General features: G+C 34.6%; 1 protein-coding gene across 1 annotated transcript in view; it reads left to right on the top strand.

Annotated features, from left to right (window-relative positions):
* Positions 1–18,360, top strand: part of LRP1B (LDL receptor related protein 1B) — a 1,901,338-nt gene that overhangs the window by 1,847,686 nt on the left and 35,292 nt on the right. Inside the window, exons 85-86 of the mRNA XM_043576625.1 lie at positions 10,449–10,623; positions 15,425–15,529. Coding sequence (XP_043432560.1) covers positions 10,449–10,623; positions 15,425–15,529 — 280 coding nt within the window. The remainder of the gene's footprint in view (positions 1–10,448; positions 10,624–15,424; positions 15,530–18,360) is intronic.

The following is an 18,360-nucleotide window of genomic DNA, read 5'->3' as shown; positions in this document are numbered from 1 at the left end:
AAGAAAATAATTTCTTGCATAGGTATACTTCCAAACTCAGATTAGTTTCTGACTACAAAGTGAAACCTACTGGAAGCTGAAAAGTTTAGTCTAATTCTACAGAATGTCCCCTTTCAGAGAAGTTGGCAGGTCACATCCTTCTTTCACATGGCAGCCTAGAGTGTCTAGTAATTGCTTCTTTGATGTAGCAGCTGAGTGTTTCATGCAAGGACCAAATTTCCAGGGGCCCTTTAACTGGGACTTGATGATGTCTATCTTTGCCATCTGATTCTCCTCTTTCATCTGTCACCTATTTATAACTGCATTTGGGGTTTTAAAACTAAAAAAAAAAAAAAAAAAAAAGTCAGCAGTATGCCTCTTGTTCTCTGTCTTCTGAAGTGCCCTGCTTTCCAATGATCATTCAGTTTGGAATTCAACAAATATTAATAGAGCATCTAATATATGCCAGCCACTGAAGCTTAGGATTTAGTCATGAATAAACTGAAAACTGCATTCATGGTGTACTGTAGTATTTATAAATAATGCACAAACATGTTTGATGTCAGGTGGTGATAAATTCATGGCAAATTAAGAACCTAAATAGTGTCCCAATGGAGAGAAAAGTCAGGGGGCTACAGAAGGAAAACACATTTGTTCCTGAATCAAAAGTTTCTTGCTACAGTACCTTTTACTACACTGTGTGCATAAAAGAGTAATGATTTTATCTCATCTTTATCTTAAGGATGTTGTGGAAGAACAATACTCTTTGTAAACAAAAAGGATCTTGGATTAAATTATGTTACTAACTAATCACAGCAATTCAATGCATACTTCTAATCATGTTAAAGGTTAAATGCTACTAATAATGAAATTAAAGTGATTTTCTATAACCTTGGAATTATTACGGGTCTCAGTGAAGTAGAGAGCTGATTATTTTATATCAATAGTAGGAAATTTGCACATTTGACCAGCAAAAATCTTTTACAGTGTGCTACATATTAGTCTCCCAAGTGACCTTTTCAAAGTGACTTTCTCAGTGTTTTAGTGAACTCTGATTAATTAGTAATCACTTCTATATAATCCATTATTTTTCTTCCAGCTATCACATTAGTGTAGAAACCTTTCTCTATCTATATTAATATCAATATATTGATAGAGAGAAGTACATATATATTATGTATTTTGCAAAGTAACATATTGAAGAAAAACTAGAAAGGAGGTCACATTTAAGTATATCAGAAATCTTTACTTTGACATTTACATGTGAAGTGAGTAGCTTGGAAGAAGGAAGAAAATAAGGATGGAAGAATGAAAGGGAGAAGGGAGATATGTATGCACGAAGGAACTATGTAAGTTTTTCTAGGGTGACCTCATTTTATCCCAGGATAATTATCCAGGACACTCCCTCAGGCTACAGCATGGGGAGGATAATTTTGTTCATGGTACTACCATCTGAGAAGATCTTTTCCATGATTACCTCCTGTCCAGCATTCTTCACCTCCATGAGACCCTTTCCAGTTTTCTAAAAATGAGTTATTACTTTGTGCTCTGAATTTTCTTTTAAAAAAAATTTACATGTACTGATTAGCCAAATCTTTTATTGTTCTTGATTTTTTTCTCAAACATGTTAGCCCTGAGTGTTCTATCAAAGCATGAGAATTCTGAGGGCATAAGCAATATTAACCCAATAGATACTATTGACATTGTAGATGTTGATAAATTTTAGCAGGTTGAAATTACTTACACCTTACTTAATAAATACTCCATGCCTTAATGAAGAAATCAGGGACTGAATGTGGTAAATGGCTTATTTATGGTCAAAGATGTCCCACCTTATAGGAGCATGCTTCATTCTCATTGTTTTTTAAGCCATCTTCTGCTTATTCACTTATTTGGGTTTTGTTAGCCTCATCTTATAAAATCACATGTAGCTGTCATCTGCAAGTCAGCTTGCTTTCAAGTCTCAAATGACTCTCTACCACTTTATAAATAGTTACTTGCTAAACCTTTTATAGCTGGATTCTTTTAAAAATAGAAGAACACTCAACCCAGAAATAATTACTTGCTAAAACCTTTTATGGATGGATTGCTTTAAAAAGAGAGGAACACTCAACCCAGAACATGATTTATAAACAAAAGTTATAAAGGCTTCTCTGATATTTAAAAAAAATATTGCTATGATAGTTTTAGGAGTTAATTTTTGACTATTACTAAAATGATTGATGCTATCATTGTTAATACACATTTTGAAACAGCAATCTGTCAAAGATTTATTGGTGCTACTTTCAAAATCTCGCCCCACATGTCTCACTTAAATCAACAGTTTGATAACTTGGCTTTCTGAATTTTACATTTTCCTTTTACGTGGATACTCAGAGATGGCAGTGTTTGCTCAGAATGGATTTTATTCTTTTAAATTTTTCAGTGTTCTCTATAGAAATATTTGGGATCTATTTCTATTTTTAGTAATAAATTAGAAAATGCTAATTTTCTTAGACACGCTTTCCTGATGAAAATTTATCAGCTCTAATCAGAGTTTTGCACACATTTTTTCCCTAGTGAATATTTAATTGGCATACCTGGATTCAATGTTTGCCTACTTTATTAAACTCGGCTCTGAAATTGGAAGATATATTTAGGACTATGCAATAAGTTTAATTATTAAAATATCTTAGGTTATGTAAAACATTTGAGGACTGTAAAAAAGAACAACTTTAATATTTCTTAAATCTGTTTTTTTGTTTCATTACATAAGCCTTCAAAGATAACAATCATAAATTCTAAGCAAATTTAAACAAGTTACTTTATGTCTCCTGCCTCCTAAACTGCGCTATATGAAAAACCGACTTCAGAGAAGGAAAGGCCACAATCATTCTTATTAATATATTTAAGAATCTTAGAGCCTTTCCAGAATCCTTCTAAATGTTTTCATCTTAAATTAGATGTCAGTAAATGTTAGCACTTCAGACATGCCTTAGTTTATGATTTCTTGGCTGTCATTTTGGCTTCCTATTTGTGTGGAGGGACCCAGAGTTGATCCTTCTTGATAATGAAGAGATCACATGGAGTTTCCTTCAAAGAAGAGAATCTAGGGCTGTAAACTGATGATCGGTGGCTGGAGAGGCAAAAATCCAACTGAGGTTGGGTGGGAAGCTGAGAATGATGTGTGAAATGTGAACATGTGGATGAGCTGTGGGAGTCTGGCCTGAATTCCTGAGCTCTGATATTGCAGTTTGTGGTGGTACCAAGTAAGCTTTCCTGGGCCTGCTGCTCTTGCTGTTACAGGGCCCTTTATCAGTCTGCCTGATGGTGAGACCCCCAGATATCTATGTATATGGGGACTCTCTTAATTTTAGATACATATAAGGGAAAGAGAACACTGAAGATATTTAAAATTACTCTCTAGAGGTTTGTGTGTGCGTGTGTGTTTTCTTCTGAGCAAATATATGAATTATTAAATAAGAAAAAAATAAGAGTTTACTCTTTACAATTAAGCTTATTTGGCTTTGAAATTCTGTTTTCCCACTTATTGTTGTATGACCTTGGCAAGGTGCTTATCCTCCTTGTGCCTCAGTTTACTTACCTATAAAATGAGAATAATACCATATAATGCATGACACTACGACAAAGAGATGAGCTGTCATGTAGAAGACAGCTACAATCGAGTATTTATCATCATCATAATCATCATTCCCATCGTTTAATTCAAAACAGGCCCTAGTTGGCCTTGATGATATAAAGGGCATTGTTGAGGACAGGTGGGGGAGGAGGGAATCGTGATATAATCTTAGACACGTTTAGTAATACTGTCTCTGTTCAAAAATGATCGATGGGTGTATTGGATAAATTTGTCAAGTAACTCAGATGAGGTCACATTGTTAGCCAGATTAAGGACTGAATTTAACCTCCAAATCCTTCATGTTCTAGCCAATGATTTTGTTTCTTTTTCTTATTATGTCAGCCTAGCATAAGTATTCATCAAAAGTTTATAAAATACCATTGTTGGCTGTCTTCCACATTTTATACATACATAGAAGCTGCCGTAAACCTCCTTGTAGGGAAGATATTAATAAAATTCATAGAACCTACTGCTCCTGGGATGCAATTAAATATCAGTGAAGGTGGAGTGTGAATTGCACTGAAACTTGAGCTCAGTTGTAGAATGCCTGGGGATATACACTGTGGATAATTCTACCTAGTCTTCTTTGTGAAAGTAATACAGCCCTACCTTCTGGTTTATTGCTGTTGCTGATGTTGTATGTGCAGTCCTAAATTACCAAATGCTTACTTAAATTATGAATCTTAAAGCCAATTCACGTATTTTTTTAAAACCAGGTCAAAATTAAGTGAGGTAGAACAATTGATGTATATACATGTAATTGTATAATATAGTCTCCCCTATATGACTATCTGTATTACCAATTAAAGACTTTCTAATTTCTGCATTATTCTTCCTATCTTCAGCTTCTGTTTAGGTGGTATTTAACGTTGGTTTTGTTTCCTTTAAATAAATTTCACACTCCACTAACTATTACAATGTGAATAGCCCAGTTGCAAATATGAGTTAATGGCTAAATAGTCTTGGCAATTACTTTTCAATAGAAAGAAATATTTGGGAAAGAAGTTAAATGCAGCTAGAGATTTTATAGACATCTGGCTCACCATGAATATTCATAAACTTGTATATATAACCATACAACTCATATTTTTATGCAGTCTATTAAGATTCTCTAAAAAAGATTAAAGGAAGAAGTATTTCCTTATATTTCTGGTTGCCTGAAAAGGAAAGAGAAAGAGTGCAATAATGGTATCCCTTGAAAATTATTTTATTTCTGTTTCAGAAAATAGCCACTCACTTATTCTCCAGTTACTATTCACCTAATTACCATATGAATACTCTGTAATTATATATCCATCGTTGTCCTTTAGATTACATGATTGTGTTTAGTGCTACTGTGCAGTTCTTAGTGTAATTACCCTACAGAGGTTATAACAATTTTATATTGTGAATATAAAGTGTTATTATATAATTTCATGGTAATCTCTACTTTCTTAGCACAGATTAATTACATTTCATTATTGCTCCTTTTTATCATATGTGGAACATATCAATTGTTATGCCATTCAGGTCAGTAAAATGAGTAAACCTTATGAGGTGGAAGCTTTCATAAGAAGGAAGATTTTGTTGGTAGTCGTATTTACACTCTCTTGCCACAGCAGATATTCTTCAGATCAGTTTTGGTTCCTTTTTTCTTCTTGTCTTAACCTTTCAATTGGGTTGTCAGCTCTCAGAGACCTGGTGGCCTTTCTCGTATTTCTGTCCTCTTCCTGCAGCTCCCAATATACAATTAGGCAGATGCATGTTCCTCAGCAAATAATCAACTATGGATCCTCCACTTACATTTTATTGTCATGGTTAAATTACTCATGTTGTTGAAAACAGAATCAACCATATTGTTCTACCAGCCTTCCTGTCCATAAATTCAAACTGTTCTCTCTGAATGCTTACTGGTTCATCTGGCTAGACTTTTTCATCTTTAACATTTGGTTTCTTCCCCATTTCATGCCTTCCAACAAAATGAGAGTGTTCTCTCACTTACGTTTCTTTTAACTTGTCTTCTTTTCCTCTACCACATTTTTTACTTTATTTCCAATAACTATTAAGCCAAATTTAAATTTGGGGGGAAAACAGATGGTTTTGGGGGGAGAAGGGTATGTGTGTGTGTGTGGATCTGTGGATCTGTGTTGGAAATTAGAAGACAGTCCCTTTGCTGTACACCTTGGTGTTAACCCATCAGCAATATCTCTACCTCTTTTTTTCTCTGATAGGAATCATTAGGTTTTTATTTAGACTTGCCTACTGCCTCATGATTAGTAACAAGTCACTTAGTCAAAGCTGAAAATGAAAAAAAAAAAACAAGCAGAAGGCTATATAACTTCTCAAGGGTAAGGAATAATTTGTAGAAATAATTTGTAGGTTTGTAGGAATAATTAAGATCCATAGTGACACAGGATCATTAAAAATATTGAAATATTATGGGGCACCTGGCTGGCTCCTTCTGTAGAACACACGACTCTTAATGTAGGCGTTGTAAGTTCGAGTCCCACGTTGGGTATAGAAATTACCTAAAAACAGAATCTTTAAAAATATATATTGATAAATGTTACTTAAGAAAATGTATATCTATTTTACAGAAAGATGACTTTCAAAATGGTTTTAGAGCATTTTTGGTGCTTAAAGTGGTAAGCCCTATGCGGTAACTATTTTTTAGTGCTCTGGGATAAGAAAAGTGTTCTTTCAGGAAATGCTAAACTTTTCTGCTCATTTCAGAGCTTATTAGGTCAGGGTGGAATCCTTAGAAACAAAGCGAGCAAGTGCATACCAAGGGAGCCTGCTCAGGAGCCTTCTCATATACCAACCATTCTTCATACTTTGCTAAATTTCTGCTGGATTGGGAAGTGCTAATGAAGTATTATTTTATTAGGTAAATACCTGAAGAGAGGCTTAGAATTTAAATATGAGTGTGTAGTAATTATTTGGGAGTGTATAGAGACGTGACACTGGTGAAAATACTGTACACATTTATTCAGGTTTTGCATAGGTGCTTATAATTCAAAGTGGGTTGGAACTGAGAAGACAATGAGAGAGAAATTAGGTGGTTCTCCAATGACTTATACACTGTTGCTGTATACTGAGATAATTAGAACGTGAACTCCTATTAAATAAAGTTACTCTAATTAGATAATTAGAACGTGAACTCCTATTAAATAAAGTTACATTCTCCTGTGTTTAGGAATCCTAGAGTTAGAATTGAGTAAATAGGAAAGTCTTTAAGACAGAGAGAAAGAGCGAGAGAGCGAAAGAGAGAGAGAGAGAGAGAGGGAAGAGGAGTGAAGTGGGGAAAAGGAAATGTCTTCCATTTGAATATCTGTAGAGAAAGGGTTCTGAGTCTAAAATGATTTCTGCCTATTTCAGAAGGAAAAACTGGTATGGCTTAACAGCATGCAATTTAGAATTATTTATTAAAGTGCAAATTCTATTATCTGCTTATTTCAAAATTTTATCTTAAGCAAATATTTCTTTTACATTCTTTGGATTCCACTTTTATGCCATGAGGCCAATCAACTGCATTGAATAATGTGCATCTGACATGCTAGGAAAAAATATTTAAAGCATTAAAGGTTAGAGAATTTTCCTTAAAGCATAAAAAGTAGACCATGAATTTCTTTGAAAAGAAGTGTTTATAAAGAGAAAATCTATTTAGCCTTGTTAGCAAATTAACCAGAATTTTTAAAATATTCTACGTGTAGCTTATGTGCCATTAGATTAGAAAAAATCTTTTTATTGAAGCATAATATAAATAGAAAATTTTTAAATCACAAGTTTACAGTTCAGTAAATTATCACCAGGTGTACAAAGCAGCATAAACCAACATCCAGGTCAAGAATAAACATTACTGGTACCTCAGATGTAACTTGATGTTCTTAATCACTATCTCTTCCCTTCTCTCCAAAGATAAGTCCTTTTTGACTTCTAAAACCCTAGATTAGTTTGGCCTTTCTAATTTTATAGAAAAAAAAATAGTGTGTATATTTTTGTGTCCAGCTTTTTTCTCTCATTGTTTTTGTGAGATTCATCAATTTTGTTCCTTATAGGCTGTACTGCTTTCATTTTTTATTTGTCTATTATGTGTGTGTGTATACATATATATGTATGTATACACACACACACACACACATATATATATATATATATATATATAGAGAGAGAGAGAGAGAGAGAGAGAGAGAGAGATTTATAGGTATATTTCATTGTATGAGTGAACCACAGTTTATCCTTTCTTCTTGCAATGAACGTTTGGATTATTTGTAGTTTGGGCCTATTTCTAAAAAGGTCACTATGCTTATTATATATATGTATTTTTTTATGCACATGTGCATGCCTTCCTCTTTGATATATATTTAGTGCAAATGTTAGGTCATAAGGTGTGGGTATGTTCAAATTTAGTAGATACTGTTTTTGTTCTCCAAATCAATTGAATCAATTTATATTTCTACTAGTAGTGTATGAGATTTCCTGTTATTGATTGTCAATTTGGTGGGAGTTCAATGGTATTTCTTTGAGGTATTTATTTGTATTCTCTTGAACACCAGTGAGTTGTGTATATTATCACATCTTTTTAATCTTAGTCTAAGACAGATTTAATTTATGTACCAAAATTACTTATAGTTAGTAAGTTATAAGTAAGTATTTAACTTTGCCCTTTACCACTAGAGGCAAGTGAGAACTGTTCCTTACTACAGTGTACTATAGGGCAATCAGCAACCATCAAAATGTTAATCCATTATTTTCTACTTTCTCATGTCTTCTCAGTAATGTGGTTATAAAAATGAAATGGTTCAAAAGTTTAGATTAAAAATTACATTTTTAGTAGGGCTCACATACTTAGTTCAGAAATAAACTATTTTAGGTAAATTGAATCCTTTTGCAAGTATTAAACAATGTAGTCGCTTTGCTAATCAGTAAAATTTGTCTCTGTGTTATTTCTTATGTGTTCCCTAGTTCCCAGATTCTAGGTCCTCAACCAGTTCCATGGGAATCACCTGGGCCCCATTTCAGATTTATGAATTAGAATCTAGGCATGGGTGGGCAGTGGTGACAGGGATGAGCACTGGAATTTGCATTTGCAAATAAGTTACCTACCTGATTTTGATTAGCTACCCACTTTGGATAAGACATAACATGTTGATCTTGTTAGGCTACATCAACTAACTTCTATGTCCCATCAGATAACTGAACCAGGATCAAAGGGTGACATTGGAAGCAGTTGGGGAATGATCTGAAAGGAGCTCTCTATCAGTAAGAGGTGCTGAACAGTCTGAACTAATGAGAGTTGTTCTTTAGAGATTTCTGCCTTCAATAGGAGAGATCATCATATAGACTGCAGAGCATACATTCTTCATAAACAAAAACAGAATGTGTGATGGTGCATATTATAACTGCCAAGCCAATAACTGCAAACAGACACCATCATGGACAGATACCACTAACACTGACTTAGTTCTTAGATCTTCAAGTTTCTCACCTTTTCAAAATGCTACTTTTCTTAAATATAGCCAAAACCATGTGAATAGGCTTAAGCATTGAATCTCAGTGAGGGTACTTGGCATAATGCAACAGCAAGCAGAAGAATGCTTGAAATAAATTTCCATAAATATGAAGCAAGCCTGTCAATAAATTTAATTTCTGTCTGATTTAATAAAGGGCTAAATATACAAACATGAGAGTTATAAATTATGTTTTAATTTTCTTCACCTACTATAACTGTCGTACAGCAGGTTAAAGTTTATAAATTGAGATTTTTATCACAGCTAATCTCATTTAACATCGCTTCACAATTAGATAGCTAAAAGGAAATTGCAGCTTCTAAACACAAAGTGTGAGGTAGATCTAATCAAGTTCTTTTGCCTAAGATTATTGTATTATGAATTTCAATATTTGAATTTTATAAATTATATTCACATATAAACACACATATATACTTGCTTTTCAAAAGACTGAGGCAGAATGTCTAATTACAAAGATAGATTGCTTATTGTATCATTAAATTGTTTTTGTTTTATTACATACACTAGGTATAGCAATATTTGAAGAAATCTTTTGTAGTTGAGAAAATTATCTATAATGTTCATTAGGAAAGATGTTTTAAAACAAAAGCCTCACACTCTGTTGAGGTTTTCCCTCTGATTGGGAAGTCAGGCTCTAAACGAGGAAGGAAACAGCCTAAACTTCTATTTACTCCTTACCCATGATGAATCAGTTTCCCAGTTCACTTTTCTCTTGATGTTCCATGAGAGGCACATCTCTGTGTTTGCTCACCTGTCAGGGCATTCGAAAATACTGGGCCTGTTCTGCTGCGTGTAGAGGGTGACTTATTCACACCACACAAAGGGCTGATGCAGAGGCTGGGTCCCCCACCCACCAGACACTACCCTGTTCTCGAGATGAAAAGAAGTACAAGGAAAGGAAACAACAAATGATGCTTAAAGAAATCTTGAGTATTTCTGCTCATTTCAGAATAGTTATAGTGTCCATTAGAAGGAAATGAAGGAAACTTGTTAGCTTAAACTTTAACATTCAGAACCAAAAGAGTTTCTCAGTTAGCATGATATCAGTATAACTCAACATTTTTTTTTTTTAGCCAGATGAAATGATACCTGGCTGGCAAAAAGAGAAACCAATAGCATTATTAAAGAATTCTAGTTACATGTAATTACAAAGTGATTTTGTAAGCTAATCTACTTATTATTAACCATTTTTATATTTAGATGTTTTCATTAATTTACTTATTTTTGAACTTCCTTAAGGATTGACTGTTTTTAAATATTAAATGAAATGGTAACATGTATTGTGACTGAAAAAAATCATATAGTATAATTTCTTTTTCTCTGGTGTGCGTTCTGCCTAGATGTTTGTCACCACTACTGTGTGAATTCTGAATCCTGTACCATCGGGGATGATGGAAGTGTTGAATGCGTCTGTCCAACACGCTATGAAGGTCCAAAATGTGAGGTTGACAAATGTATAAGGTGCCATGGGGGCCACTGCATTATAAATAAAGACAGTGAAGATATATTTTGCAAGTAAGTGAACATCCAGCTTAATTTATAAAAGCATTTGAACCCAAAAGGATGTAGCAGTTCAACAATAAACATGAAAATAATGTAAATTATTTTTATCCTAAAATTCTTTTAGTGATCATCTCATCTTTGTTTGTTTGTTTGTTTTTGGTTGTAGATAAAATTCAGTTCATCCCAATTGACTGAACTTATTCAACGCCTATTTTGTGCAGCTGGGGAACATGAGAATTCATCATGTACTCATGTAATGATGTGGTCAGATTATTATATATATAGAATATTCCTAATAGTAAGCAAGAAATAGTGAGATGCAACATACCTTGAAAAATCTATATGCAGTATCCCTAAATTAGAAGAGCTGAGGCTTTTGTTTCATTATTATCATTTATAGTAAGTGTTTACTTTTCTGTTGTTAGAAAATGTGCCTGCGGGGGAGGAGCAAAAGACTTGTCTAATGGAAATACATTTTTTAATTTAGGTTTTTAATTTGACTTTAAACATTATAGTCCAAAATAAGTAGAAGTAATAATGTTCCCTAAGAGGCAACTATAATAAAAATTTCCAAGTTAGACTTTGGTTACATTGCCTTTTGCCCTTTGGCTTTAAGATCAAGAGAATGGAAAACAGAATTTAAAAAAAAGAAGAAAAGAAAGAGAGAAAGGAAGGAAGGAAGAAAGAAGAAAGGAAAGAAAGAAAGAAAGAGAACAAGAAAGGAGAAAGAAAGAGAAAAAGAAAGGATAAAGAAAGAAAGAAAGAAAGAAAGAAAGAAGAAAAGAAAGAAGGGAAGAAGGAAAGGAAGAAAGGAAGAGAGAAAGAGGGGTGCCTGGGTGACTCAGTCAGTTAAGCATCCAACTTCAGCTCAGGTCATGATACCACGGTCGGTGGGTTTGGGCACAGGATAGGGCTCTGTACTATCATAACAGCTCAGAGCCTGGAGCCTGCTTCAGATTCTGTGTCTCCTCTCTCTCTGCCCCTCCCTGGTTTGTTCTCTCTCTCTCTCTCTCTCTCTCTCTCAAAGAATAAACACTAAAAAACTTAAAAAAGAAAAGAAAAGAGATCATGGCAGCTAAAGGGCGATGCCATTCAGTTTCTATCGTGAAACAAGTTTATGCCACTGAGGTTAAAGATCAGTCCTTACTCTGAGCTTCTTTCAACAACCTCTTAAAAGAAGAGCCTTTAAAGCACTGGACTCTATCACTTGCCTTGGTTAGGAGTATAATAAATGAGAATATGAGATGGAAAGCGTGCTGTAAAGTGTTCATGCTGTGGCTTCCACCGAGACAGCTCTGCGAGGGTGCCAGCCCTGAGTTATGTCTCTCTGCCAAACAAGGCCCAATAAAATTTTATTACAGACAGCATCGACAGTTTTTTTCTTTTTATTTACTCTCGTTTTAGAATTTACTCTAATGATTTGTGTTATAATTATGAATGACATTTACTCAAACCCTCAAATTGGGTCATTTGAAAGTACATTATTTTTTAAGTAAAGTAATTGAAAATATGACTAATTATAAATATGTGCCTTTGATAAGTATATAAAAGCAAATGCATTTTCATATAAACTACCAAAATCATGTTTGCTCAGTAAGCTCATCAGCTCTTTGTGATGAAACTTTATCATGACAGAACTTTGTTTCCATTAGCGGGTGTACGTTTTTCTTAATGTCCAGCGCACTGCATCAGAAATGCACTCTAGGAGAGTCTGGGTGGCTCAGTTGGTTAAGCATCTGACTTCAGCTCAGGTCATGATCTCACAGCTTGTGAGTTTGAGCCCCACGTCAGGATCTGTGCTGACAGCTCAGAGGCCTGGAGCCTGCTTCAGATTCTCTCTCTCTCTCTCTCTCTCTCTCTCTCTGCCCCTTCCCTGCTCACTCTCTGTCTCTCAAAAATAAAGACATTAAAAATATATTTTTTTAAAATAAAGCGCTCTAGGGTCTTGCTTACAACTCCATTCCATTCACACAAGAAATAATAGACTCTTGTCTAAGACAGGATATGAGTTGCAATTTCCTTCCCACTTTACCTTGAAAAAGCTCAAGAAGAGATACACACACCATTTCCATTACAAGGCGGAGGTCCCATGTGAAGAAAGAAGGGCAGACTCTTTAGGCTCTCAGTACAGCCTACTATACAGAGGAAATTGACTTCACCAAGCTAGAAACACCAGAGCCTCATATCCTGACTTGGCTGTGGAGATCCAACATTGTAGTTCTTGACTCATAAAAGATCCTTTTGGAAAAGTATGTGTCAGATGGATAAATAAGAGTTACTGACAACGAGCAGACGGTGGAAGTTTAAAACCAGGAGTATAATATTTGGTCATATAGGCTGCATAACATCTAAGCATGATAATACAAACAAGATTGGGTAGTCTGAAACTTATTAGACAAGTTTGTTTTCATTTTTATGATACTTTTCTTCTTGGCATTAAATGAAGTTTACAGTGGTGCTAGAATTTCTATCACATAGCTAAATAACTGATACCAAAACAAAGCCACAACTGAGTTAAAGTAAATCTTTTACATAAATAGGAAAATTGAAGCCTCCATGTATTCATGTGATTCCAAATAGTCAGGTGTGTTTCTAACACACAGTCTATGAGCTGTCAACTAGAATAGATACTCTGTCAAGGATAATAAGTACATTCTTTAAAAATGGAGCTAATTGTATATTTTTCTCTTATGTGGAAATATTGATGAAGAAAGACTCGATCATAATTTTGAATAGCCTAAATAATACCTTTGCAATGTCAGTTGTTATGGGAATTTTTTCTCTGTACTGGACAACTGGTAATTAACTTTTGGAAAGTGATGTATCACAAACTCTGTGTGTGTGTGTGTGTGTGTGTGTGTGTGTGTGTCACACTTGCCTCTAAGAAATAAAATGATGAAAACCCATGTTAAAATATGAGCTGAACTCTGATGCATTATAATGATTTGAGTAATTTTTACTTTATATTTGAAATATATACAAATTTCTGTCTTCAATTTAGGATTCAAACAAAACCTTTAGAAAGAGAAAGAGGCAACATCTTTTATAACTCTTGAAAGAAGGAGTTTAAAAGCAATGAGTAGGATATTTTTATCTTTAAAAGCTGATATTTGGTGTATAGTTATCTTTTTTTCTCAGAAATTCTTTAATGGATAATGAGCTATTTTTTCACTTTGACATTGTCCTTTTGATAGAACAGAAACTATAACTTTCTGCTCTTTGATTTTCAGTGAGGCTGAGATGGAGGGCAAGGAACATTCTCCCAGATCCGTTAAACCTATCAGATACCAATACTGTTAAATGTATACTTGACTCACTTTGTGTCCATATTTACATGCCTATAGATTATAAAGGCATTCTCTGTTAAGTCTTGTAAACTTTAAACTGCTTCCTCTCCATGTTTGGTTCTACATTCACATATTTCCATTTTATATCCAGTACATAGTTGACTCATTGCTTCTGTTCATCTTGAAAAGAAATGTGATTTTAAAATCTAGGCTCTTAAAAAACATCTTTAAATTAAACACCTGGGAAAGTAATAAGCTGTGTGGTGGATTTCCTGCATCCTTATCACCTACCTGCCATAAAATAAATATTCACAGAATAAATTAACCAGGACCACCAAGTAATCATTTCAGGCATCCAACCGATGGATGGATGGATACTCTTTGATGGGTGTAACACAATAGAAATCCATCGTGGAGACTGTCAAAGTGATCAGTGATATTGCAACCTGATTTATGTGTCATGCTTATGTCCAGATTTATTGTGACACCACTGATTGCTTCATAGCACCTAGTGCCAACATGGTCTTATAATCAGAATAGTGGCACGATCTGTTGTAATTCTGATTTGGGCCAAGGCTTGTATGAATCTATTACCCTACTTCTCATTCAAGAGACCCGATGATAATTTGGAATGACTGTGCACTTTTGTCTGTCCCCCCAACAATTTTCAGTGTCCAATCTAGTAGTATTTATATAGATAAAAATATAACACAGCAAATAAGAAATTTCTGTATTTTTCCTATTTTAACTGAGCTTGGGTTTTTTTTTTTGTTCGGTTTTTTTGTTTTCCATGTAGCAATAACCATGGTGTTTATTCTTATCTCAGACAGATAATGTGCTGTAAATTAGAATTGCTTCCATAAGAAAACCTACCTCCTTACCCTATTGCCAAATTATGTATTGTTCCTATAACATTTCTATTTTTACAATGAACTGCCCATGATCTTGTGTGTGTGTGTGTGTGTGTGTTAGAATAAAAACATTGACTTTAATTACAGTACATAATCGAAGAGAAAAGGCGACTACTGGATAATCTTATGCTTTCTTACAAAATCTGGAATCTGAAACTCCTAACAGTGTTTTTGGACCAGATTTTCCAGTTTACAACAGATAGCTGAAGCACTTGCTTACAGCATATTTGATCATGTGGTTTGTAATTCACACTGATGTCACCAAACCCTAGTTAAATGAAAAGGGAATAAGATACAAACGCTGATGTCTCCCTGCAGTGTAAGTGATAGACATTAGAGCATATTTTTTTACACATATCTCTAACTATATTAAAATTTTATATTAAGCAAGTGGGTTGAAAATTTAAAAATTACCAAAAGAAAAAAATTATCATTTTGTTAAAAAAAAAAAATCTTTGCCTCCAGGAAGTCTGTCTTTCTGAAAACTTACTTTTAGCCAGGCACACTCCATTACTTCTCTATGATGAATATTCTTATCTGCAGAGAGTTTATGTCAGCTTTCGACAATAATGATGCCACTAACAATGAGGTTTCTTTTTTCCTTTGTTGCTGCAGCTGCACTAATGGAAAGATTGCCTCTAGCTGTCAGTTATGTGATGGCTACTGTTACAATGGTGGCACATGCCAGCTGGACCCTGAGACAAATGTACCTGTGTGTCTGTGAGTATTATATAACTTTGTGGGCTTGTTATAGTATGCCTTTGTATGTACATGGAATCCTTCCTCTATTGTTCTCCTCTCTTGGAGTAATACATTTTAAATGAATGTTTCACGGACATCTCTGATCAAGTATTGTCCCTCATTGGCTCATGTGCTACAGAATCTCCTCCTTCATCAATTTGCTAGTGATTTAATAAGGAAGAGCTCATTCAGTTCTTAGCATCATACCCATTGAAGACATTCATAGATCTTTGAACTTGGAAATGCCAGGTAAAATTATTCTAATTTCATTGACCTTATTTAGATATGTGAAACCCAGACATAATCATATTTATGTATACTTGGTATTTACAGCTATCCTTTTAAAAAGAAACTGTGGTATTTTTTCAAATGTATAATGGTGTTATTTGATGTTTATGTCAGGTTTAGAGTGTTGTATTATGTAAACCTATTAATTCCCTGTCTCCTTTGGAGTACATTAACTTGAATCTGGGTTTCTAAACATTTAGAAAGTATTGGGAGATTCTCTGCTCGTGAGAAAAATCTAGAATTTAATATGTTCCCTCTTAAATACCTGACAGTCCAGAATGGACAACTTGAAATAAAACCATTTCCCTCATGTGGTTTCTATTTTGAGTTTTCTTTGATCACTGCTTGACTAGAAGGATAATGCCCACATATGATCCATATCCACGATCTGTCCCCACCTTGTCAGAGTAGCATGTGATGAGTGTGAATGAAAGAGAAATGGACTTACTTGACAAAGTTTGATTCATATGTTACTATCTCTGTATGAAATGAACTTGAAACATATTTAGAAAAAAAGTCAGCTGCTTTATTTAGCTGTATTTTACTGAAATTCTGCAGATGCTCTGTGGGGTTTAAAAGTCAGCGCTGTGACCAGAAAGAGAACCCTTGTGATCACTACTGTCAGAATGAGGGGATTTGCACTTTAACTGCGTTTAATGAGCCGAGATGCAAGTAGGTTTAACCTTCCACTTACCACTGCGCTTCGTGTGACATCATTTCAGGCCACAGTTCATTGGTTTAAATCATGAACATCCACATGCATTTCAGTGTATACTTAATCTCGGGGCTCATCTGTGTCACACACACACTTAACCTTTGCTTCGCTCACCAACAAGTGTATGCACCACAGTCAGCTAGAGTGTCTAGAAATATAATGGAGGGAATGAGAAAGCTCATGGAACTGTCTAATGAAAACACATTTGCTAGAATAGTGGCTTTTAATTAGAGAAGTGCAGAAGCAGGTGTTCTTAGACTCTATTGCTATAGTCTATACTATATTTGGAATGGTGGCTTTTGTTTAGTAACTGACTTTTAATTTCAAGTACTGATGAACCAATACATTATTTTGTTTCCCAAAATTTTACTGAGAACAATTACACTTACAGAAGAAATAGGTATGTGGTAAAAATTTTGTTTCCTCATAGTTTAAATCTTTTTTTTTCCTGACTTAATTTGTCAATAAAAAAATAAACTCATTTCCTCCGAGAAATTTCAGAGACCACCTTTGGGGTCAATGTTCATCACAATGGAAGTTATTTTTGCATTTTTCACTTGAGCTTTAAAGATAGATCATATCCGTGATCGCCTTTAATACTCAATGTCATAAACAGAGGCTATGATTGGTATCTAATAGCTCCATGGTGGTGTCAAAGTGTACTTAGAAATGGTCTTTAAGCACAAGTGTATTGACACTCAGTTATTTCATTATCAGAACTCTATAGTTGTGTTCACAAAGATCTATTTTGTTATTCAAGAAAATGTTATTCTTTAGATTATAGTCCAAAAATATGGGAAATGACTAAAGTAATCACATAGGGAAAAATGCTATTCTTTCTTTTTTCCTGAAGATATTTGAATATGTTAAACTAATATCCCTATGTAAACTACATCCAAAAATATCTCTTTAAATTTTAGTCTACAAAATGTGTATAGACGGATCTGTTGAGGCATTGACGCACTTCTCAGCTCATACTCAGGTTTGTACCTTGTGCACGTGAAGACAAGAGGAGACTCTTTTTCAGTTCTGCCTCTACCTGGATCCATCCTAAATTTCTTCAGTCATTCAGCAAATATTAATAGACCCCGAAAGTATGCTAAATCCTAGACAAGTGAAGATGAATGAAATTTAGCCCCCATCATTAAGGAGCTCATTAAGTATTGGGGTTAAAATATCATAAACAGTGAATTAACCTTTAATAATGTAGGTGTTGCCACAGGAAAAAGAGAGGGCAATGGAATCTTAGCAGGTCAAGTGATTTGTTCACAATGAGAAATGAAAGCTTTACAGAAAAAGGCAATCTTTTGTGGTTCTTGTAGTTCATGAAATTCAGTAAGGTTGGGAATAGCATTCTGAAAAGAAAGAATAACATAAGTAAAGACATGGTTGTGAGACTTAATGGCCTATTTGGGGAGCTGTGAGTGGTTGAACATAGCTAGAAGGAAGGGTGACTGTAGTTGGGAAGGAGAGGGGATTGAGGACACAAAACTGGAAAGATGAGTTGGGATCCTATTTATGTCAAAGTTAGGGGATTACATAGGATCGCAAAAGGAATGAGTAGCCAAAGAGATTTGAGGCAGAGGCTTGAGCTGAAGGAATTGGCTTTTGAAGGTGATGCTCATTGGCATGTGGGGGAGAGCACTGGAGATCAGCTGCAGAGACCCCATAGAAGATTTGGAAATCCTTGAGGAGAAAAGTGATGAGAGTTTCAACCTGGGCAGTGCAACTGGAAGGAAGAAGAGCAAGGTCAGGAGATTCATGGATATTTCAGAATTAATAAGTCCAGAGTGAGCCTTGACCAAGC

This window comes from Prionailurus bengalensis, chromosome C1, assembly GCF_016509475.1.
Source record: "Prionailurus bengalensis isolate Pbe53 chromosome C1, Fcat_Pben_1.1_paternal_pri, whole genome shotgun sequence".
In the NCBI taxonomy this organism is placed as follows: domain Eukaryota; kingdom Metazoa; phylum Chordata; class Mammalia; order Carnivora; family Felidae; genus Prionailurus; species Prionailurus bengalensis.
This window is presented reverse-complemented; position numbering and strand designations above follow the sequence as displayed.